Genomic DNA, 25089 nt, shown 5'->3' with positions numbered 1-25089 from the left:
AAGATATTTTACACATAAATAACGAGGAGTTCTCTAAGCGGCTTGGGCTTGGGCCCAACAAACCGCCAACAAATACGTGACCTTAAAACTAACAACCACCACCATTTCTTTCTTTCCCACCGCCACGTCGTTATTTCCCCTCTTTTTCTTTTTCTTTTTATATTCTTTTTACAAGAAAAATCTCTCATTTTATATTTTTTATTATTTTTTTATTTTTATTATTGTCGTCACAACAACCTACTCAAACTTCCCCATATTCAACAACGTCTTCTTCTCCTCTCCCTCACCGTTCACCATTATCTCCTTTCTCTCTCCTCTGGTAAACCTCTCTCGTTTTCTCTATCGGCGTTCTTCAATTTTCTCAGCTTCCGATAATTTCTGCAATAATTCGATTTCAATTTCTGATTTGTAGGTCAAGAAGGAGGGGGGATTTTGATGAGACAGTGTTGAAATTCAGAGTTTGAGGATACTTTTTTTCTTTTTGATTGATTTTCGTTAGTATTATTAATAGGGTGATTTTCAAGGATTAAAAATGGCGTCGGCTTCAGCTTCAGCTTCTGCGGTTCTTGGTGGCGTTTCGAAACTTCAATTGCGAAATAATTTTGGGGAAGCGAATAGTATTGGTGTTTCTGCAAATGTTGTTTCTGCTCCTGGATTTCGTAACCCTAAAAATTACCCTCGATTGAATCTTCGCCGGTCTCCGCCTCGCCTTTCGAAGTGCAGGTACACCTCTTTCAGCTCTCTTTTGCAGTATTTGTTGATATTATCATTTCTTTTGTTTATATGTTTATAAATGCAAAAAAAGTGTAACGAATTATTTGCCTAGCATCATGATAGTGGCCTGTGGATTGGTTTTCTGGGGACACTGTGAATATTGAGTCATTAACAACTCGAAGCCAGGGTATTATTACACTTCTTGAGGCTGCCGGAATGCTCATTTCTTGTCCCTCTGTGGTTAGGCATCCCCGGCCACTGTAACGAATCATTGGCAACTAAACTTAGACACTATTGGATAGAGGAATTTAAAGACGAGTAGCTAGATGACTTCCAAATGCAAGAGGGGGAGGGCAAAGGGCGGAGGCAGTGTTACCTAATTCTCTAATCACCCCGCTAACCGGAAACACGAATTATAACATGAAAATGGTACATTTTTGGTCTAATTTAGCAAATTAGGTAGCGAATTACGTACCCGTACCCATTATTGTACTAGCGAATCAGGTAACAGTTGGCGGAGGGAGGAGGGGCTGACAATATCAGTTAGTGTGGATGCCAACTACCTTAGTTGGTTGAGGTATTGGGGTGTGGTAATCCAGGGATGAAATCCTATCTATATTTCATTGCAACTCTCCCTGCACCAAAAAGAAATAAATCTAATGAGAGAATGCGTGAGAGTACTTTAGTAATGTGAAAATGATTGTTTTTCTTTTACTGGAAAGAAATTTAATTTAAAGAACCAGCTTAGATGTTGCAATTCTTTTTTATTTTGTATTATAATGATGTAAGTTGGGCAAATGATGCTAGAACTATTGTATGTAGATCACTGAAGATGAGAAATAATATCTGGAGTCAGAAAGGTTTCATTTCAATGGAGCAGATTCCCTTGGCAACTTCAACCAGAGATAGAATGTACTTGTGTTGCAATCAGACCCGTCGAAGAAAAGGGTCATTTGCTAGGAGTTTTAGTTCGAGATTTCCAGCAGACAAATCAACGTTTCCTTTGTCAAAGAATGTGCCTCACTCAGTATGTGTAAGTAAGCGTCTTTTGACTACTTCTGTTGGTTACTTACTTGGGTAACATGTCATCGGAAGCTTCCATAAATGTTTGAGCCCTCTTTGTATATCTATTTTTATAACAAATGTATATGTGTGGAGGTATGTAATGCACTGGTGAGCTATTTTATTATTTTGATGCCGCATTTGTTAGGAGTTGGTTAATTAAATTATTGGGTAGGTTTGTTGAGGGAATGTCAAATTGTCAATCAGATATGTGCACAATAATTTTGGTTTCTGTATAACTTCAGCTTGGATTTTGGGTGCCATCTAATGCTCATTGCAAAATATTAGTTTGTCTGAACTTTGATTAGCGGAATCCCATGATTTATTTTAAATGCTTTAAATGTTCATTTTTATCCAAATATATAACAACCTCAGCAGAAGTCTTAGCCATCCACACACACATACACACCCACACCCACACCCACACCCACCCCCTTTTAATGAATATTATCTCGCTCTGATGTCTGACCATTTGTATGAAAAACATAGTTTGGAGTCTTTTGTCCCACTGCTTGTAGACCGGGTTATTGGACAAAGTTACCCATTGGGTATGAGGTTAGGGTCAAGCTAAAAGGGCTTTTATTGGACAAGGTCTTTAATGGTCAAGATCTTTAATGGACAAGGTCAATATAGGGTAAAAAATAGTCGCCCAATGGTCAAGGTCTTTATCTGTATCTTTCCAATTGACGCTTTAGTTGTTTCAATTATTTTATTATTTTTATTTTTATCATGGATGCATTTGTTTGGTGAATTGCGTTAGTTGTTTCAGCTCGTGCTGTGTCGCAAAAGTAAAAAGCCTTTCCAACTACAAGATTTACATGGGATCCAAGCCTCGACCTTGTAATTGTGAAATAAGCTTAATCGCTGATTTAGTTCTGTGTCATGGAAGCAAATTCCGAAGTGTGGCTTGGATTCCGTAACTTATTTTTGAAACTGTTCCTCATTTGTAGTTTTTGTGTGTTTTTTAGTTGAAGCAACATCACGCTCGATGCTCTGCTGTTGGTCCAGATGAACCACATGCAGTTAGCACAAGTCTGGAGGGAACGCTAGAGAATCCGGGATTGGACTTTCTGGACCCCGAAGTAAGAAGAGTGGAGATAGAGGAAGTTTTGAATACTGAACTTCCATCTCACCCGAAGTTATACCGAGGACAAATGATAAATGGACTACGCTACATTATTTTACCCAATAAAGTTCCACCAAACAGGTACCCGTCACCTTTATCTTAGGGTTTCCGTTCCCCAACTTATGTCATTGAATGCATGTCCTGCTGTGAGTTTTGGAAAATTTTCGTAGTTACTATGCCCTTTTGATCAAAATTATGCAACCTAAGTTTTTTATTTTAAAAAAAAAATTACTGTGAGTTTTAGATGCGTTCAGTTGGTGCTCTATCATACTATCATAGCTTCTAAGTGATCAGAGTGTGGACTTGGTGGAAGGGAGTTTGCTTAACTTTGGCTCCAGGCCTAGGGCCTTCATTTTTATCTCTCTCGCATAGAAGAGAGGTAATATCTTAGAGCTTGATTTGAGGATGTTTTGACTTTTGACTGTAAGCTGTGATTTTCACCAATTAACACTCTTACGTATGAATATCTTTTTATTTACTCTGCCCAATTATGCTAGTAGGTGGAGTATCAAATAAGCAACTTCTGACTTATTTTTCATGAAAGGGTTGTTCCTGTCTCTTTTTTGTCGGGCTAGTCGTTCCTATTGGAGTGATTCAGGAAGCTGTTATTCTTTCCGTGGCTTGTTACAAGACTTGGTATAGGTTGTACACTTGTAGCTGCAGGTGTCATTCCGATATTTCAATAAACAAGTCACCCGTTTATTCTACTCTCTACGTGTGTGTACATTATGTGTGTGTGTGTGTGTGTGTGTGTTTAGTGGTGATTGTTTTAGTTTGATGCTGTTGTGATGGTTTCCATCTTGCAGGCTAAGGACAGCTAATGTTCATGACAAGTTTACTCATGAATCAAGCTCAATAATAAACCCTGAGCCTGTAGTACTACATATTTATATACGCATGCAGTTCTAATGTTATAATCTTAAATTTAGGTTTGAAGCACATATGGAAGTTCATGTTGGGTCTATTGATGAGGAGGATGATGAGCAGGGGATTGCACATATGATAGAACATGTTGCATTTCTTGGTAGTAAGAAGCGTGAGAAGTTGCTAGGCACTGGAGCAAGGTCTAATGCTTACACAGATTTCCACCATACAGTCTTTCATATTCATTCCCCAACTCATGCAAAGGTTCGCTGCTTTTTCCTGTCATAGTATCAGACGTCGTTGTTTGACTGTGGCATAGTAATATTTTTTGGTTTTTAGTTCCTGATCTGGTTGAAGTCACATATTTGAAGCATTCTGCTGCCTTCGTCTAGTTCTTCTGGATTCTCTTTTGGGAGTAGCTCACTAATATTTTGATAGAATGAAATACACGCTCACAGTCATTCAGGATATAGAAGATCATAAATGATAAACATCTTTTGTTATACGGACTTTTGTTTAAAAATATCATGCCTAAATATCGCGAGCTAATTCCTGAGAGTTCAGACTTCAATTAAACTTGTTAAAATTCAAATCTTTTGAAGAAACACAAAGTTCAGTCCCTATACCCAATCATACATACTTTTATTTGATACATTTGTAAATGTTCCCCGTTCTTTTTTCTGCTAGAAAATATTGATCTAAACAAAATACCAACTTTCCTTTTTCTTCTCCTCTTGTTTTGGTTCTCGTTTGGTGTGGTACCAATGTAAAATGTAACACACACAAGGCTTTATCCCCTATACTCTTAAGTGCAGCTGATTTGCTATGGTGTTGTGTTGTAGTAAGGAAAAACTTACGAGGGTATGTGTCAAGAGAAAAATCCATGTGTATACTATTAAGTGCAACCGACTTGGAGGGTGCGTGACAAAGATGAATTGGAGAACAATTAGCATACTTTGAGAAAATTTGCTGTAACCTAGTGACTATGATTGGTTGCGTGAATATTCAATTACAATGCTGTTTCCACAAAAAAAAGTTGAGTTTTAATACCGAAGTACATACCTAGTAAACTGCTTATTTACCAATCACTTACCAGTTATGCTATATGCTCATCGTTATTGGCCAAATAAGGCCTTGGTGACATATCTATGCACATGTATACCCACACTAATTACATATTTGTGGTGTTTTTTAGGATTCTGACGGTGACCTACTCCCTTCTGTACTTGATGCTTTAAACGAGGTAATAATCATAATTATGGCACAATTTACCAAAAGTTACCATAACTTTTCAGCTTCTTAGCAACTTCAGGTTGCCTTTATTGATGGATTAAGTGAACATACTGCTTCTGTCTTCTTGCAGATAGCTTTCCACCCTAAATTTCTTGCATCGAGGGTTGAAAAGGAAAGACGTGCAATATTGTCTGAACTTCAGATGATGAATACTATCGAATATCGTGTTGATTGCCAGGTGTGTTGAGGGTGGTTCTGATGTTCAGATTATTTTCTGTTTGCATGTTGGTGGTTATTTGATAATATTATGAGTCTATGACTATTGTATGATTTCATTTCATTTTATCCAGCTGCTACAATATTTGCATTCTGAGAACAAATTGAGTGGAAGGTTTCCTATAGGATTAGAGGAGCAGATCAAGAAGTGGGATGTTGATAAAATTAAAAAATTCCACGAGCGCTGGTATTTTCCAGCAAATGCTACTTTGTACATTGTTGGGGATATTGATAACATCTCAAAAACAGTATACCAAATTGAGGTAAGAGGCTAATGACTCAATTGCTTGTGTTTTTATTTTTATATTTTGATTATGGGTTTCATGTCAACCTGTTGTTGAAATGTAGGCTGTATTTGGCCGGACTGGCTTGGAGAATAAGACAGAGGCTTCCCCACCTCCAACGCCTAACGCATTTGGTGCGATGGCTAGTTTCCTCGTGCCCAAGCTCTCAGCTGGCCTTGGAGGAGCTTCTCAAGATAAGGCATCAATTTCTGAGCAGTCAAAAATCACTAAAAGGGAAAGACATGCAGTACGCCCTCCTGTCCAGCACAATTGGTCTCTACCTGGAAGTGGTCGTGCATCTGACCCTCCTCAGATATTTCAACATGAGTTGCTTCAGAATTTTTCATTTAATATGTTCTGTAAGGTAATGATAAAACATAATATCTGCTAATCAATTTTTTTTTGGATAAATCTCTGGAGAGTAGAGTGTGGGAGGGAATTCTAAAATCTGCTAATCAAATATCCCAGACAAATCTCTGGAGAGTAGAGTGTGGGAGGGAATTATAATATGTTAGAATAAATATGAAAATTTGAAACGAATGCAAGTATCTTCATCACCTCGAAGTTGGCTGATATGACTCCATTTTATTAATAAATTTTTCATGTTGGCGTTTGCTTCATTTAAGCAATTTAATTAGCTGCATTTTTTTGCCAGTAGACATTTTTGTGTTGGGATGTATTCCTTCTTTCTTCACCTGAACAAACACAATGAAAAACCTTAATCTCAAAATGATTTGGGGTCGGCTAACATGAACGTCAGTGAAAGAATGTGTATCAAGAAAAGTTAAGGTTATGGTAAAGAAAGTAAAAGAATTTTTATCCATAAACCTGAAGTACGAGACTTCTTTTTATTGTAAGGAAAATGCGTTGTTAGCTTCTATTTCCCATCCCCAGACTTCCTACTTTTCCTCACACTTCCATGCTGTTGTGACGTTGCAGATTCCCGTGAGTAAAGTTCAGACGTATGGCGATCTACGGAATGTACTAATGAAGAGGATCGTTCTTTCTGCTTTGCATTTCAGGATTAACACACGATACAAGGTGATTTCATCTAGAAATATATCGCTGTCTGATATCACTCGTTTATTTTGTCTTCTATTGTGTTTAATTTGTCTGACAGTGTTTAATCAATGTCCTTCAGATTTCCTCTATTCTTGCTGATGTTTGTGCATTAGTATAGAATTTTGAATTGTTTATGTTTTTTGTTTGTTTCTTTGTTCCGATCCTCACATTTAGCTTCTTTATTGAAATTATACAGAGTTCAAATCCCCCTTTCACCGCAATTGAGTTGGACCACAGTGATTCTGGAAGAGAAGGTTGCACCGTGACTACTCTTACAGTTACAGCAGAACCTAAAAATTGGCAAAATGCGATCAAAGTTGCAGTTCAGGAGGTTTGAGCTCAATTATCCAAGTTTAACTGAGTGACCGAGTTTATTATTCTGCTGTGTATCAGTAATATTTAGTTTCTAATTGCAGGTGCGAAGGCTGAAGGAATTTGGTGTGACAAATGGTGAATTAGCTCGTTATAGGGATGCTTTGTTGAAAGATAGTGAACATTTGGCTGCAATGATTGATAATGTGCCATCTGTGGACAATCTGGATTTTGTTATGGAAAGTGATGCATTAGGACACAAAGTGATGGACCAGTTACAAGGTCATGAGAGTTTGGTTGGTGTTGCTGGAACAATTACCCGTGAAGAGGTATCCTTATTTTAAATAGTTGACGGTTTCTGTAGAATCTTCATTCATATTAAGAACCTAGTTGGTGAACATGTGTACTTCCAATATAAGGAAGGAGTGTTTACTAATTTACTATCTTTCTGTTTCTAATCTGTTGTCTTTGATTTGCTACACGTGTTCATTTATAAATTATAACCAATCTCCTCTTTCCATATTGTTGTCTTTTTGCCTGATATATTTAATTAAACAATTCAATTTGACATCTAATTGTCACAGAAAAATTAAACATTAAAATCATAACAGCTATTATTAGTAGTACAAATTAAAACACGCATATGAATTAAAACTGATTTACTTGTACTAGTTATACAATTATATGTCTAAATAAACATTTTTTTGTACAACAATGGTTTGTTAATTCTGTTGCTTCACTTATTAATGAGATGATATAATTACATAACGTTGAGGCTTTTATCATATCCTTCAAACTGACATCTCCATGTTTTGGCAGTAATTTAAGACTATTGATTATTGCTATTGTTTAAAGGTAAATTCCATCGGCGCTGAAGTGCTGGAATTTATTGCTGATTTTGGAAAACCAACTGCCCCTGCTCCTGCAGCAATTGTTGCATGTGTTCCCAAGAAAGTGCATATTGATGGAATTGGTGAAACTGAATTTAAGATATCACCAAGTGAGATATCTGAGGCTATAAGAGCAGGATTGAAGGAACCCATTGAGGCTGAACTTGAGGTGCAATTCTTGTTGAAATATTCTCATACTTCTTGAAACTCACTTTGTCTTATTTGTAATTTTAATTTGCCTTCTTGATTGTGTTGTTTCTTCTATGTTTTATTTTCCAGCTTGAGGTGCCAAAAGATCTCATAACATCATCACAATTACAAGAATTAAGATTGCTACGCAACCCTTCTTTCGCACCATTGGATGCAGAACTAAATGGAACTAAAATTTATGATAAAGAGACGGGGATCACTCAGCGTCGTCTTCTAAATGGTATTCCAGTAAATTACAAGGTATAACTTTGCTGTGTCATGTTCATTTTAGCATGATTCTGTCATAGGAACTATTTTTGTTCAGCATTTGTATGTTTCCAATGTACTCGAATTATCTTGATTCAAAGTACCATATGTTGTGTTTTGGATCTACTGCTGTTATTGTAGGTTATTTGGATGTGTTCACGGGGTCTACACTCCAGAAGTACATAGTTGTTAATGCTTCCTTGTTGTAGGCCAGGGTTTTCACAAATTACTCTAACTGGGGAGATATTAAGGAAGCGGGCACGGGCTTAACTTTTAGTTCTGTTCATCTTTCTCTGTATGAGGACATCTTGTCTTCTACTCCTCTTGATGTAATTTTTATTGTGCAGTTTTAATCAAAAAAAAATCTTATAAAATAATGTTGCCTTGTCATAGAAATCAGGTTTCTTTGTGTGCCAATTCTTTCTTTTTGACAAGAAAAAATATTTATTAAAACTGCACAAACAATAGTAAAAGTACATCAAGATGAAAAGGTTTCCTAGGTAAGAGACTGAAAAAAACCACAAATCAACCAAGTTCCTTTGTATGTCCTCAATAGAGTAATTTGGGAAAGCCTCGGCTCTTTTAGCCCATAAAGTAGCTAATAAAGTTACTTTATCACAATCGATCATGTGGGACAACAACACCATTAAAATTACGGCCATCTTGCTCCAATCAGACACACTACAAAAGTGCTATTATCACATTTCGGCAAGCAACTTCTCCTCCTTACCTGTGCCAAACAAAGCATAGCGAATCTGCAACTGCTTCTGTATACTCAAAGGTCTGACCCAAGACTGTTGGTGTTTTTTCCCCAACGGTGGCAGACTATATCACAGTGAAGGAAGACGTGAGCATGACTTACTATTTGTCTGATAAAACAAGCAATTGTCAGGTGATACAGACCTTTGACTTTCCAAAAGAAGTTCACTAAGGAGAAAGTAGGATATCTACATGAATGACTCAAAGACATAAGATAGGATTTACATGGAAACCCCTCCAGGATTCTATCCACCCTCTTGAATCCTCCACATCCTTTAATTGAATATCCAAAAGGTTCTGCATAGAAATGAGCTCCTATATCTCTCGGTCATGGGGTGGCCTTTTCACGTGTAAGTACCACGCACTGTCAATATTAATGCTGGAGCATTATGGAGAGTAGACATGCAGAAAGGGAGAGAACAACGACCTAAGATAGGCTACTTGTCAATCCAAACATGTTTTCATACCGGATTCACTTACCATCTCCTATCATGAACCACAACAATGGCTTAACTAGAGTACAAACCTTTGGAATAAACTTACAGGGGAAGTTATGAGTCAGCCAAACAGAATCTTGAGGATCCCACCCATTTTTGTCACAAACCGTACTTTCTTTTGTTGACATTGTACCAAGACCTGCGTTCAATAGGAAGCCTTCACCACCACTTACCCACCAGATCCAGCATTTTTTGAAAGCACCCTTCTAAACCCCAACCCTCCCTCTGAGATACAAAATCCCAGTCTCCCCCGCCCCAGACCATTCTCATCAACCTCTCAATTTGAAGTATGAAAATTCTCTTCCATAACATCTTATAGAAACAATACTGTGTTTTCTTTTCCAAGTACTTGATGTCCAGAAACACAAGCGTTCATTCGTGAGAATAGGGTGGCTTCTGGTTGCCTACCATCATTGTCACTCTATTTTAACAGAATAATAGTTGCATTCTCAAAGGGACTCAAAATTTGAAAATTGAAGTTGTTTGGTTAAAGGGGTACTCCATGCCATAAATCCTTTCTCATTTTCACATAACCCTACTTCCTATTCTGTTTGATTGATAGCCATTTGCATTAGCTTCTGTCATTTTTTACTTTCTTACTTGCATGTGCTTAACTTCAATGTGATTGCAGATCTCAAGACATGAGAGCCAGAGTGGTGTCATGCGGCTAATAGTTGGTGGTGGACGAGCTTTGGAAAGCTCAGATGAAAAGGGGTCTGTTGTTGTTGGAGTTCGAACTCTCAGTGAGGGTGGCCGTGTTGGCAACTTTTCTAGAGAGCAGGTAGAGTTCATTTAATATCTTTGGTTCAGACAAATCCTTGAAAGACAATCCCTACTTAGTTACTTACTATGCCTGAATAAGTATGAAATATTTATTGTAGTAAGACATAATATATTGCCTTTCTAGCTCTACTTCTTTTACATCAGCTTCTGAATTGCCCTTTAACCTTTTTGAAGAAGATTATTTTACTATATCAATCAAGTAATTTAGGGCTGTCAGCCGGCCATGTGGCATGTCCAAATAAGTGCTACAATCTTTGTTGGTAACATTTTATCAATGATTCTCTGTTTATAATTATTAAACGTTACTCTAATGTCAATGATTCTTCTGTCAGGTAGAGCTTTTCTGTGTGAATCATCTGATAAATTGCTCCCTGGAATCTACTGAGGAGTTTATATGCATGGAATTTCGTTTTACATTGAGAGACAATGGAATGCGTGCTGCCTTCCAATTACTACACATGGTTCTTGAGGTATAGTTCATGTTCTGCCAGTTGATTCCCTTGTTCGATGTAGTTTACAGACTGGCTTTAAGCTTGCTTTTGTTGAAGATTTTAACTTTCTTGCTTCGAATTTATATGATCTAGTTCATCTAGTTTAAATTGGTTAGGGCAATGCCGTGTTCATCCAGACCTATCTGTGACCCCTTTCTGTGGGCTGAATCCACACTGTTGTGGTGGTTGGGTTGTTTCGAAGAGTGTCACTAGAGGTCACTCTTCCAGTCTTACGTTTATGACTAGCTATCTTTAAGCCGTTTGGTTGTTAAAAGCGTAGGATGAAAAATAGGACACAACTAGTTCTATTGGAGATTGTAGCATTTCATATAATCAAGAAAATAGCTCTCTCTGAGATTCTTAACAAAAGTGTGAAGCCACTGAGGCCTGTGTCATGATCATTCTTCTATGTAACCTGCCTGGCTGCCTCAGTAAACTCACACTATTTAACTAGGTTTCCTTACTAAGAAGAAATATGGCTTGGAATCATACAGTGCTGAATTCAATCTGTAGTCTATAAGGTTCAGTTGTTAGCATTTAAGTTTTTAACACCAGAAATAACAGGTCATTAGGCTTATGTATTTCTTGATGCCTTGGATTTTTCTTTCATGATTTAAATATTCTTGATGGGACATGCAGCATAGCGTCTGGATGGATGATGCGTTTGATAGAGCAAGACAGTTATACTTGTCTTATTATCGGTCAATTCCTAAAAGCTTAGAGCGTTCAACAGCACATAAGCTTATGTTAGCAATGTTGAATGGTGATGAACGTTTTGTAGAGCCTACACCAGAATCGCTGCAGAATTTATCATTACAGTCAGTGAAAGAGGCTGTGATGAATCAGTTTGTGGGTGATAATATGGAGGTATTTGCTCGTTTGGCATCAAATTTGAATACAGTGCCTGAAACACCTTTAACATGTTCCCCTTTTATCTCAAATAATCAGGTCAGTATTGTTGGAGACTTCTCAGAAGAAGAGATTGAATCTTGTATTCTTGATTACCTTGGTACGGTTAGAGCTACTCGTGATTATGAGAAGAAGATTTGTGACAGCATTATTTTTCGTCCACCGTCCAATATGCAAAATCAGCAGGTTAGATAAGAATCTGTCAGTTTTGATAAACTTATGTTAAAGGTTAAGTCAATAGTGATTCTTTCAAGTTCTCTCGTTAGTTACAAAGTTTGACACAGTCGTACGGCAACTTGCACTTGTCCTTGACAATAGATTGGATTACACACTGAATTAGATTTCTTTCATATTTGCAGGTTTTCCTAAAAGACACGGATGAAAGAGCTTGTGCCTATATTGCTGGTCCTGCACCAAACAGATGGGGCATCACAGTTGACGGTGTTGATCTTTTTGAATCCCTGGGTAAGGCCCTTTTTTATCTGCTTGCTTTGTTGCCTGCCATTTTAAGCAGCCTACCCCTGCTTTAACACTTAACTGATAGGTTGCTTTCAGTTACAGTGTAGTAGAAATTAATAGATTGATGATCCGTTTTAGTTTAATCCATTAAAATCCAGGAGTCAAATAACGGCGTGTGTATGTTTGACTCCACTGGAATAATATAGATGGAAGTTGTTGGTGTTAACTTTTATGTTGGTAATATAGATGATTTAAGTTAACTTGCCAGTGAATCTTAGTTTGATGATTTGTGTACATGCTTTGTTGAAAAATGTTTTCCTATTATGTACACCATTTATTTTTTTTGTTTTATCTTTACTACTGATCCGGAAAAAGTTTATCTTATTATCCTTGTAACTTGCATGCAGATGGGCTATCAAAATCTGAGACATTGTCATCTGAGAACTCCAATGGAAAGAAGCTGCAGAGCAAAATTCGGGACCATCCACTGTTCTTTGGGATCACGATGGGGCTGTTAGCAGAGATCATAAATTCCAGGTAACTTTCTGGATTAGTTCTTCAATCTTTGTTGAGAAGATTGCATTCTTGGCTTTCTGGCTATACACGTGAATTTAGCTTTTGCGGATTTGCGGGCTACCTCCACATGCTCTGGTGGTCGGTATCATTGTTCACCACCTTGTCTCATATACTTTCCTGAATAAATCGATGCTGAAAGTGGGCTTATTTATGACGATGATGTGTCTCAGCCTCTGGATGAAAAGCACTTATTCGCTGTCAGGCCTGTCACTAAGGTCATAAGTAGAAAGATGTATATTGTAAAACCTAGTGAGAGCTAGATGCTTTCATGTATGTCCAACAGTCGATCTGACCCCAGTCTTTCATGCTTCAGAAACAGGGGCTGGGCTGGGATTCTGTGGGTTTTAGTTGATGTGGTATGGCTATGGTGTTCTTCATATGCTCCGTACCTTGAACTGGGTGCACACAACGATGTGTGTGTGTGGTGGTGGGGGGGGGGTGTCTTTTCTGTAGTTCTAAGTGCCCGTCTTTGATTTGCATCATCAACATTTTGAGTGTTTGGTTACCTTTTACAGGCTTTTCACGTCAGTCAGGGATTCTCTGGGTTTGACATACGATGTGTCTTTCGAATTGAACTTATTTGATAGGCTGAATTTTGGGTGGTATGTGATCTCTGTCACATCAACTCCAGAAAAGGTGTGGTCTTAGTTCAAGAAAATGCATTCCTTTATGTCACCGAGGATTTCTTTTGCACTCCTGTATAACAGAGTATATTTTCAGGTACACAGGGCTGTTGATGCTTGCAAGAATGTGATCAGGGGGTTGCATAGCAATCCAATTACTCCAAGGGAGCTGGAAAGGGTAAGTTTTTTATAAGTTTGAAGTGATCTTTATGCTTATATTCTGTATTTATGGTTTGAAGTTTGAATCTTATTTTTTCTATTGGTGGAGAGTTGTACAAAGGAAAACAGGTGGGAACGCCTAGTGGAAGAATAGTTGGGAAATAATTTAAGCATATTCATTTTTTGGTCAGATGTAGTGCTGTTGTCTCTAATTTTAGATCATATGGCTAGGAGACTCTAGTTTATGCTATTACATCATCATTTATAAAATTGGTGTCACTTTAATCGTTGTTGCTAGAGTTGCTACCCATAATACCCTTTAGTCATATCATTATTTCCATGAAAACACTCCTGTCTGTTGTTTCCGCCATCGCTACAACTGCCATCAATAACTACGTAATTTATGTATCAAAAAGATGAAAAGCATACGTAAAATGGCTGATCAATAATGAAATACATGAAATATGAGGCATAGGTGGTTAACTCTCTTCTCTTTCAGAATAGTAAGTGTTTGAGAAGAATGTCTATTTTGTCCCACTGTCCTCTTCTATATTCTCATACGGGCCTGTGGGGTGTCATTTCTGCTCTCCCTGAGTGGTATCCATTGCGCTGATGTGTCTTTTGTTTGGCTTTTGTTGGTATTTCTGGACTGTTGTTATTGATCTTGTTATATATGTCTTCTTAAACCTGTATAATGAACTTAATTTACAGGCAAAGAGGACCTTGTTGATGAAACATGAAGCTGAGATCAAATCGAATGCATACTGGCTTGGATTGTTGGCTCATTTGCAAGCAGCCTCTGTTCCAAGGAAGGTAAAATTGCCTATATCTACTGTTCTTGCATCCTTCTACTTCTTCAGTCATACATTTTTATTGGGTTCTTCATACCAAATGGTCTCTTAAAGATATGATATAACTTGATCTCTTCTGCTCTTTTTTCTCATGCGATATACTATCAGGACCTATCATGCATAAAAGACCTGACCTTCCTCTATGAAGCTTCCACGATAGAGGACGTATATCTCGCCTATGAGCAATTGAAGGTGGATGAGAATTCTTTGTATTCATGTATTGGTGTTGCTGGAGCACAGGCTGGAGAAGAAATTTCAGGTGATCCCGTAGTTAGAATATTTATCTACTACCTCCATTTCAAAATGATCTTTCCACTTTCCGTCTTAGTTCGTTTCATAATGCTCTTTACACTGTGCTTTATTTTATTTTTGGACATGAAAATTTACTGTAATCTTACTCCTCTTACCCCCCACAACATTTACAACTTTCCACTCACTTTATATCACTTTATTCATTTTTTTTTTCTGATAACCACCCAACTTTTTACACATCTAACTTACTTTATCCATATTTTATTATATCCACCCACCTTTTACACACTTTTCCTATTTTATCTTAATATTTGTGCAAAATCGGAGGTAGTATGTCATTGTTCTATTCTTTAATACAAAATTTTGTTTCCGCATTGTTTGGTTTTGTGTAGCTGTTATGGTAACTGTATGATGTTTTATTTGGATATATAGATGCTGCTACTTTGTATGATGAAGACTCGTTTGAAGGGCATCAAGGAGGTTTACCTGCGGGGCGTGGGCTATCAACGATGACACGACCAACTACATGAAGTCAGTCGATAAGTAGTTGATTCGAGTAAAAAAAAGGTCTCCTGGCCTTACATAGGTATAGCTACTTTTCTGATGTTCTTTTCTATGATATGCAACTGGTTAATTAACAGGCCTTGTGTGTGTGTGTTAAGAACTGGCTTTTCATGTTTAACCCTGTGAAACTAAACATTTGAGAATGGTCTCATGTAAACCTGGTTATTGGACAGGGTAGCCCAATGGATATAGGGTTTGGGTCATGTTATTAGCGTTCGTATTGGGTAGGGCTCTTATTGTGCATGGCCTTTATTCTATAGGGCCAAAATTATAACACAACAATTTTGAAAACTAAAGTAGTTACGATATAAGAAACTATATGGTTAGCTTTTTATTCGCATGACTCCTTTTTTTTCATTTTTTCTTATTCATTTATTCACCACCCCCTATAGGCCCGGTATTGACACTTGTCAATACCTGCTTTGTCCCGCTAAAATTGACCCTTTCATTACCCGACCTGCTTTTAAACCGCACCAACCCTGACCCGACCCACCCAATAACCAGGTCTAGTCTCATGCTACACATGCTCAGCTCTAACATGTCTAGTGATGTACGTCCAGGTAAACAATGTGTTCTATTGAGTGGATATTCACTTAACCGATGAGGCTATCAAAGGGTCGATGCTCACTCAAAATTGACCTGAATGGAAGCCATTTGAAGGAACGAACTTGATGCAAAAGGAAGTGTAATCGAACCAAAATTGTTTGGAATGTGGCTACCATTTAACATCCTTCAAAATCACCAATAATCATACAAGAATATATAAAGGGGCTAGATTGTTTAGTTGTTCCATAGTAGGCATTTCATTGGGTTATTGTAGTCAATAGTACAATCCCTTGCAATGTCTGTATTTTTTGTATTCATTATACAAGTACTTTTTGTTGTTGTAATTTTTAGGAAATGTTAAATGTGTATTGAGGCAAAAGATTTGTGCATATATTACTCAATAGACAATTTGTTAACTGTGTATTGATTTTTTCCTTGTGTATATTGAACTCTATTCTTTATCTACCTGTTTCTTTTATCTTGTATGTGTGATAAATTATATAGAGTACTTTTTATGATAGGTGTATTAATGCATTAGGGCACTTTGTAATTGAAAGTTATGCTTTCTGATAGTCATATAGCACTATTCAATTGTGGTTGGAATGTGGAAGTGACTCTTAAAATACATGTTTTTAAGAGGCCAGGACCTTTTTACCTAGTCAACCTGACCTGAGTTAGCTGACAAGACCTCTTTGAAAAGAGTAAGAGAACCTATACACTCAAAAGTGCTAATACCCGCTAAAGGCACTTTTATGGAAGAGATCTCTTATCCTTTACCCTTCTCCCCAAAGTGTCTAACATGCAAACCTAGATCTAGATTTGATTAACTCGAGCAAGATACATCCCTTTTAGATTTTACATTTTAGAAAAAGGTATTCGAATATACCCTGACATTAAAAAGTACTCCGTAATAAATAATACTACATATTTTGGAATACAATTCATATACTCCTAAAAACTTATTTTATCGCATTTTAATGTCTCAACACCTCTTGATACTTTTTTTAATTGGGAGATATTAATCCAACATAATTTCTTTCATGTATGGAATCACTTGATTTTTTTAGATGACTTCTAGTGACAAACAACCTAAATACAATTGATACTCGTTGCAAAGCCCTAAGTAAGAAGCACAAAGATCCAACGCATGAGTCCACAAGTTAGGGGATGTTTTGCAGTAGCGCTTAAGGTAGCGAGTAATATTTGATACTTGTAGAATTTGCCAGTATTTGGTAAGGTATGGTCTATGTAGTACTCCCTCCGTCCCTTAATACTTGCATCAGTTTACTTTTCGGGTCGTCCCTTAATACTTGGATCGCTTCTATAAATGGAAATTTATACCAATATTATATTATTTCTCACACTTACTTACTAACCCCACCTACACCCATATTCTATACAAAAAATCATTTAAAATTTCACACCTCCACTCACCACTCTCCACCTCTTATACATTTTCCACTAACTATATTAAAAAATACCCTACTATCAACTAACACCCATTAAATTAATAAGTAAATTCAAATGTCTTAAACTCCGCACCGGTCAAACCGGTGCGAGTATTAAGGGACGGAGGGAGTAGTTATATACTCCGTAGCTTTTATCAAACGTTACCAAACGTTAAGTATGTTAACGTTTAGAGGTAGCATGCAGCGTTTGATCAAATTATGATAAATTTTTTAACAAGGTGTATAACTTTTAATATATTTACAATCTCATCCATTACTTTTGCCTACTATTCATACTATGAACCATTACTCACAAGTCGCAACTAGTTCGCCGTTATTGGCTATCCAATCACTAAAATATAAGAGTACTCGCTATTGCTAGTTTGCCAAACACGACCTTATAATTTGTTCTCTTCATCTTAAAAAAAATAAGTTTCAGATTCAATTTACTCAAATAAGTTGCAATAATGTTCAATTAAAATGAGCGATTTCCTTCAATATTGTGTAAAGAACGTCAAATTCCCAAAATGCGCCACTTTTTAACTTAATTCCCATCATACCGTCCACGTCAGCATTAAAACCGGTCTTTTTTTTTTTCAACCAAGCGACACTAAACCGCTATCTCAGGTAGCGGTTGACTTAAGTAAACCGCTATCTGAGATAGCGGTTTATAATCACGTACTATTTATAAATGGTAAAAAAAAAAAATAACCGCATCAGCTAGGGGTCGAACCCACGACCTTCTGTTTAGGAAACAAACGCTCTATCCACTGAGCTACAAACACTAATGTTGATAAGTTAAATTTGGAAATGTTCATAATTAATATTAATAAATGGTTAAAAAGAAATAAACACATCAGGTAGGATTCGTACCCATGACCTCCTACGTAGAAACAACCCACTCAATCAGACACAATTGATGTCACAAGAGGTTACTTCTAAATTATATTTCTATTTAAACTGTAATTCATATTAAAAATAATTTACAATTAAGTAAACCGCCATCTGAGATAGCGGTGTTGTTTTAATGCAAACCGCTAACTGGGATAGAGGTTTATAACATTGAACCGCCATCTAAGATGGCGGTTTGCTTTAAAACGAAACCGCTATCTCATATGGCGGTTCAATGCTGAACCGGAAAAAAAAATTACTTGTCTTTCTCCCTTGCTTACGTGGACGGTATGGTGGAAAATAACTTAAAAAGTAACGTATTTAAGGAATTATTGGATCTTTATGCAATATTGAAGGAAATCGCTCAATTAAAATTAGTCATTTTTAATTCTGGTTTTCTGTATGGCAAGTTTAACTGTACTGCAGTGACTTTGGTCCCTAAAGTCCCATGTCCTACTTCTGTTACTCAGTTTAGGCCCATTGCTTGTTGTTCTACCATGTACAAGATTATTTCTAAAATCTTGACTGCTAGGCTTCAAAGGGTGGTGTCTGAAGTGGTTTCTGAATATCAAGCTGGTTTTGTGCCAGGTAGGAACATATCTGATAACATTATTGTTGCAACTGAGCTGATTAGGGGATATAATAGGGCTCATATGTCCCCTAGGTGTATGGTTAAGGTAGATTTGAGAAAAGCATATGATTCTGTTGAATGGCCTTTTCTCTTCATGGTGTTACAGGAGCTTGGCTTCCCTGGGCAGTTCATTCAGTGGGTGCACTCCTGTGTTACTTCTGTGAGCTATTCAATTCTTGTTAATGGCAAACCTATGCTGCCTTTTCCTGCAAAGAAAGGCCTTAGACAAGGGGACCCTCTCTCTCCTTTCTTGTTTGCCATTTGCATGGAGTATCTGAGTAGATGTATGAAGAACTTGGCTATCAATCCTGATTTCAATTATCATCCTAAATGTGAGAAGATCAAGCTCACTCATCTCATGTTTGCAGATGATTTGTTGCTTTTTGCTAGAGGTGACATTATCTCCCTGCAGCTTATGTTTAAAGCTTTTTCCTGTTTTTCTCAAGCTTCTGGGTTGGAAGCTAATATGGAGAAAACTGAGATCTATTTTTCTGGTGTACCTCAGTGGGAACAAGATGCAATTATGGTTTCTCTTGGTATTTCTAAAGGCAGTCTTCCTTTTAAATACTTAGGAGTTCCACTTTCTAGTGCCAAACTTACCATTAACCAGTGTAAACCTCTCGTTGATAAATTCTACTCTAGAGTTTCTTCTTGGGTTGCTAAGAAATTGTCCTATGCTGGAAGGTTACAGTTGGTGAAGGTGATCTTGTTTAGCCTTCAAACCTACTGGAGCCAAATATTTATGCTCCCAAAAAAGGTTCTCAGAGAGATAGAAAGAATTTGTAGGACCTATCTGTGGACTGGTGACACCAAAACCTCTAGGAAAGCTCCCATTGCTTGGGATTCAGTGTGTAAACCTAGAGTTGCTGGTGGGCAAAATGTGAAAAACTTCTATCTTTGGAACAAAGCTGCTATTCTGAAGCTTTTGTGGGCTTTGGCTTTCAAACCTGATGCTCTATGGGTTAAATGGGTCAATGCATACTATATCAAGGGCAAGGATTTGTTCACCATGGCTCTGCCAGGTTCTGCTTCTTGGGTTCTTAAGAAGATTTGGGGGTGTAGAGATTTGCTGGATAGGGATCCTATGTGCAAGCAACTGTTTTTTGCTACTGGTGGTTACTCTATCAATAAGATGTACCTATGTTTGTTGGGTCAGTTTCCTAAAGTTCAGTGGAGGAGAGTGGTTTGTAATAACTTTGCTAGCCCTAAAAGTCTTTTCATTTTGTGGCTTGCTGTTCATGGGAGGCTTTCTACCAAAGACAGACTCATGCAGTGGGGCATAGCTACTGATGGTGTTTGTAGTTTATGTGGTGTTGATCCAGAATCAGTGCAGCACTTGTTCTTTCAGTGTTCTTATGCTAGACAAGTCTGGCAGAAATTCCTACAGATTCTGAATATCAATAGGAGCAGCCAAGCTTTTGATCAGGAGCTTCAATTTGCTATGAGAATGAGTAAAAAATGTACTGCTGTGAGCAAACTTCTCCTTGCTGGTTTTGCTGAAGCAGTTTATTGCCTGTGGATTCAAAGGAATCAAAGAGTCTTTGCTGGTCATGTTCAATCAGCTGAGCAAATTGTTAAAGAAATTGTGTTTAAGGTTGCTTGCAGATGTAGAGATTCAGACATTGCTTTGTTGCTGTATTAGGCCGGTTGCTGTCAGGTTCTAGTTTAGGTGGTTTTGTTTTGTTCCTGTTGGGGAACTAGTGCTCCAGTTGTTCTGGTGCTTGTAATCTTTGAGCTGTTGCTCTTTCCTTTTGGTTTATAAAATTTTATTTGCCAAAAAAAAAAAAAAAGAGTCATTTTCGATTTTTTTTTTTTCTTTTTCTAAAACCATTCCTCAAAGTCAAAACCCTGCATTTTTTCCTCCTACGATAACAAAACGATAGGGTTTGTTTTACCCAGTTACTCACACTCCATTGCCAACCTTCTGTGCCGCCTCCATTATCGCTTTCCTTGAGTGTAATCTGAGAAAACAACTCAAAAATGTTGGACATCAATTTATTCAGGGAAGATAAGGGAGGAAACCCCGATATCATCCGCGAATCTCAACGCCGTCGTTTCGCCGATGTCGCCATTGTCGACGAAATTATCCTCCTCGATAAAGAATGGCGCAAACGTACTCTCTCTCCCTCTCTCCTTCGTAATTGAATTGCTTTCTTCGACTTTTTTTTTTCTTCTTGGATTTGATGTTTTTGATTTGCTTTAATACCGGATCTTTGATAAAATTGTGCTGATTGAGTTGCGTACTTAGTAAGCAAGACTTTATTGAAAATTTTTCATTTTGCGATGAGCTGAATTGTTAGGAGCATGATGATATGTACTTGTATTTTTGCTTTGAGCTGAATTACTAGAGAGATTTTTCATTTTGCGATGAGCTGAATTGTTAGGAGCATGATGATTTATACTTGTATTTTGCTTTGAGCTGAATTATTAGGGAGATTTTTCATTTTACTATGAACTGAATGTTGGGGTAATGATGGAATGGTGGTTTGAAGATGTTTTTTACCTGAAGTGATTGAAAAAAGGGTTATAGAATGGTTAAGAGAAGGGGTTGGATTAAACATAGAAAATGGAGGGAAAATCGAGGATGGAAAGTTTCTGGAGATTATTTGGTTGATTTTGTGATTAATAATGAGATGATGACCAGCAATGATTTTAGATTGTTTGGGTGCTTGGACTTTTGTTGAAACCCAGTTCACTTTGTTGCTCAAAATCTTGAAATCTGGTTTGAACCGAGATCATGCGTGTCCGTGTTGATAAGTTGCAATAATGTTCTATCATAATCAGTTCTTCCTCAATCTCTTGAAGATTGTTTCTTGTTGTCTCGAAAGGCATTAGTTTACCATTGGTTAAAGATAAATTATAATGGGATCATATAAAAGCACAAAATTTACGATAAATCTAGAATTTCTTTTTCACATTATGATTTAATGTTAGAGGTTAAGAAAAACAATGTAGTTGTGCTGTGATTTAAAGTATTGATGTTTTGATCTTTTGATTAAAGTCAACTAGACAGTTGTGGATGAAGGATGTCAATTTGATCACACTGCTTTATTATTGGTTATTGGCTATTACAAATTTACAATACGTTGTAGATGTTTAGTACATATCTCGGTGGTTCTAGTTTTTAATCTTGATAAATGATGATGCTTGTTAGGTCAATTTGAGTTGGAGAGCTTGCGCAAGGACTTCAATAGGATCAACAAAGAGGTGGCGCGCTTGAAAATTGTGAGTTGCTTTTTGTACTCATGTTTGCATTTATTTACATAATTTTATTTTGTCATCTAGATTCTTACCACTGCATTTCTGATGTCTAACCAAGGCTGGTGAGGATGCATCTGAAATGATCAGAAGCACAGAAGAGAATAAGAAATCAAGTGCTGATAAAGACGCCGAGGTTCAAGAAGTTAAGACTGCATTGTATGCCAAATTGGAATTGGTTGGGAATCTGATTCATGATTCAGTCCCCATTAGCAATGATGAGGTATTATGTATATGGATTTAGATGATGATATTGTCTCTCCATATCTTAGTGATTGGATAAGGTGTTCATTAGTTAAGTAATTACTTCATTTTGAACTTAATGCGTGTAACCATTTGACTGATGTCCGCAAACTTTTTCTGCATGATGATGTAGGCGAACAATGCTGTGATTCGAACATGGGGTGAAAGGCGAATAGAGCCAAAGTTGAAAAATCATGTTGAGCTTGTTGAGCTCCTGGGAATAGTTGATACAAAGAAAGGTGCTGTTTCTTCTTGCTTTTGAAAGTTCCAGCCTGTTGATGGGTTTTTTTTGTTTTGATTTTGCTTTTCTGCTCCATTTACCTTTGCTTTTCCTTATATTAACCCTCACCTAGCTTTTATGGGACAAAGGTGCTTGTTGATTTAATTTTTAGATGCCTTGTAGGCTTGTACAGTTATACTCTAGTGCAAATGTGGTCTTCTTATTGTTGTCCTCGTTTAAGTACCTTTGTTTATTTATTTTTATTACTTGAGAAAATGCTAATGTAGAGGTTTCTGCAAAATGATTACATTTCACCATTGATAAAAATAGGAACAAAATCATTTATTGTTTCGGTTATGTTCCTTGGTTGCTTGACAGATTTTTCTTATTGTGAACTTTGTTTTTCATTTTTTCTTGCTGAAAATCTGAACATGCCTTTTATTAGGGGAGCACTTGCTCAATTTGCCACTATATTCCTTGGTGAAAATTGGATGCATTCAGTAGGATATTTTCCTTCAACTCATTCTTCAGAAATTCTGTCAAAGAAATTTGTTCAGTCCTCCATCTTACCGTCACAGCATACCTTCATATAAACTAATGTATACATTATTTTCAACCATTAATTTCATTTCCTATCTAGTTGTGCTGATTGTGCTGAATATGACACATACAGGCTCTAATGTTGCGGGTGCTAGAGGTTTTTACTTGAAAGGTGATGGTGTGCTTCTAAATCAAGCACTGATAAATTTTGGTCTTGGTTTTCTATCATCAAAGGGATATACACCATTAATGACCCCATTCTTCATGAGGAAAGATATCATGGCAAAATGTGCTCAACTAGCTCAATTCGATGAAGAACTTTACAAGGTAAATTTTTTGTACTCACTGACTAGTCAATAAATAAATAGTTGAATATTTGTTTGTTGACTCGTTGAGTTTTACAATAGGTAACTGGTGAGGGAGATGACAAATATCTGATTGCCACGGCTGAACAGCCGCTCTGTGCTTTCCACTTGGACGATTGGATGCATCCTTCCCAACTCCCAATAAGGTGCAACCTTAGTTCTTTTGTATTATTGGAAATTTGGAGTTATTAGATTGTGTGCTTATTTGAGTTATTCTTGTTAGATATGCTGGATACTCATCGTGCTTCCGGAAAGAGGCGGGTTCACATGGGCGAGATACTCTTGGAATTTTCCGAGTCCACCAGTTTGAGAAAATTGAACAGTTTTGCCTCACTAGCCCAATTGAAGATAAATCATGGGAAATGCACGAGGAGATGTTAAAAAACTCTGAAGAGTTTTATCAGCAGGTATTTTTTTCCCTCCTTGCTGCACTTTTCTTTGGGAATAATGTGCACTGTTCAACTTTAAATCATCAGAAGAACTGGTCAGGACATCTGACTAAATGCAGTGCTTAGCATCTTCATTTTGTTAATGATAAAATCCCTAGTACGTGGTGGTGCTTTTCCTTTTTACTATTTGACTTATTTTGTCTGAACTTATATTATTTGAACTTATTTTATCTGAATAAGACTTATTTCCGTGTTAAAATATCTAAAAAATACATTTTCTGAACTTATATTATCTAAACTTAACTGAACTTATATTTTGTCTGAAATAAGTCAAAATAAGTCGAAAAGAACAAAGCCTTAGCATGTCTGTTTTATAATTGCTGCCCTGTTTTCATCTGGTTTGGAGTGCTCCAGGTCCAGTTCAGCTTTTCCAAATTCTGATTTGTTTTGTATTGCCATTGTTGCAGCTGGGCCTTCCTTATCAGATAGTAGCCATTGTTTCCGGTGCCTTGAATGATGCAGCTGCAAAGAAGCTTGATTTGGAAGCTTGGTTCCCTGCCTCTAGTGCGTACAGAGAGTTGGTGTCATGTTCAAACTGTACAGACTACCAATCAAGAAGATTAGAAATAAGATATGGCCAGAAAAAGGTATTTAATTTTCCATCCTCTTTAAGTTTTGGTAGGTCTCTTATGCTTAATTTAGCCGTGTCCTGTGACTTCTATTGTTATGTTAAAACTATTAAGTCTCGTTGATTTTAGTTCTTGAAAATGAAGTTTGTTTTTCTGGGTTTGGTCACAGAGCAATGAACAAACGAAGCAGTACGTCCATCTGCTGAATTCAACTCTGACAGCAACTGAAAGAACCTTGTGCTGTATTCTGGAGAATTATCAGACGAAAGACGGAGTCGAAATACCAGAAGTTTTAAGACCATTCATGTATGGGAAGACTTTCTTGCCTTTCCAGAGCAATCCTGCCCCAGAAGCAAAGGGAAAGAAGTCTAAAGCTTAAGCCTTAATGTACAACAACTGTTGCTGGATATCTCTATTTTAATTTGCTCTTAACTAAGAAATTGTTAGCAGGATATACAAATATTTATGGTTCATACCTTTTTATATTTTATTTGGATGGACTTGGATTTTGGAGTTTTGACATTTGAAATAGTGGTAAATTGATATGAAAAATTTACTGGGATAAGGCAATATCTGCATGTGTATCCATGTTAAGCTTATGATAAGTTCATGACAAAGATGATTGCTATTACAGGTTGTTGAATGATTATCATAAGCAAGGTTGCCATTTATTCCATCACATTTTCCGGTCTCATTTTACTCTTCTATATCTCTATCAAGTAGGGAT

The 25089-nt window shown here is 37.0% G+C and overlaps 3 protein-coding genes across 4 annotated transcripts; all 3 read left to right on the top strand.

The window, feature by feature from the left end:
* Nucleotides 1–164: 164 nt before the first annotated feature.
* LOC110794329 (stromal processing peptidase, chloroplastic) lies at nucleotides 165–16209 on the top strand. Of its 2 annotated transcripts, none has more exons than XM_021999291.2 (26): nucleotides 165–319; nucleotides 413–723; nucleotides 1537–1747; nucleotides 2745–2983; nucleotides 3832–4030; nucleotides 4962–5009; nucleotides 5130–5237; nucleotides 5350–5538; nucleotides 5624–5923; nucleotides 6499–6600; nucleotides 6818–6952; nucleotides 7038–7262; nucleotides 7789–7992; nucleotides 8103–8273; nucleotides 10167–10316; nucleotides 10651–10788; nucleotides 11449–11676; nucleotides 11758–11904; nucleotides 12078–12183; nucleotides 12585–12714; nucleotides 13269–13389; nucleotides 13474–13554; nucleotides 14247–14348; nucleotides 14495–14645; nucleotides 15071–15224; nucleotides 15763–16209. In XM_021999291.2, exons 2-25 carry the CDS (start codon nucleotides 533–535, stop codon nucleotides 15166–15168), a joined length of 3774 nt encoding a protein of 1257 aa, XP_021854983.1. In that variant the 5' UTR covers nucleotides 165–319; nucleotides 413–532; the 3' UTR covers nucleotides 15169–15224; nucleotides 15763–16209. The 2 variants fall into 2 exon arrangements, with proteins under 2 accessions (XP_021854983.1, XP_056684316.1); XM_056828338.1 differs by having other exon boundaries at nucleotides 1522–1747.
* A 3518-nt stretch (nucleotides 16210–19727) lies between these two features.
* On the top strand, nucleotides 19728–20360 carry LOC130460761 (uncharacterized). The gene has a single exon (XM_056828301.1). The coding sequence runs from the start codon at nucleotides 19728–19730 to the stop codon at nucleotides 20358–20360; it is 633 nt and encodes a 210-aa protein (XP_056684279.1).
* Nucleotides 20361–20513: 153 nt separating this feature from the next.
* On the top strand, nucleotides 20514–24934 carry LOC110794328 (serine--tRNA ligase). Its single transcript, XM_021999290.2, has 9 exons — nucleotides 20514–20831; nucleotides 21873–21943; nucleotides 22038–22199; nucleotides 22353–22458; nucleotides 23113–23306; nucleotides 23387–23490; nucleotides 23568–23751; nucleotides 24201–24380; nucleotides 24532–24934. Exons 1-9 carry the CDS (start codon nucleotides 20699–20701, stop codon nucleotides 24739–24741), a joined length of 1344 nt encoding a protein of 447 aa, XP_021854982.1. The 5' UTR covers nucleotides 20514–20698; the 3' UTR covers nucleotides 24742–24934.
* The last annotated feature ends 155 nt before the right edge of the window (nucleotides 24935–25089 follow it).

This window comes from Spinacia oleracea, chromosome 5 (genome assembly GCF_020520425.1).
Source record: "Spinacia oleracea cultivar Varoflay chromosome 5, BTI_SOV_V1, whole genome shotgun sequence".
NCBI classification, from domain to species: Eukaryota; Viridiplantae; Streptophyta; class Magnoliopsida; order Caryophyllales; family Amaranthaceae; genus Spinacia; species Spinacia oleracea.
The sequence above is the reverse complement of the archived record's forward strand: the minus strand, read 5'-3'. Positions and strand labels throughout refer to the sequence as shown.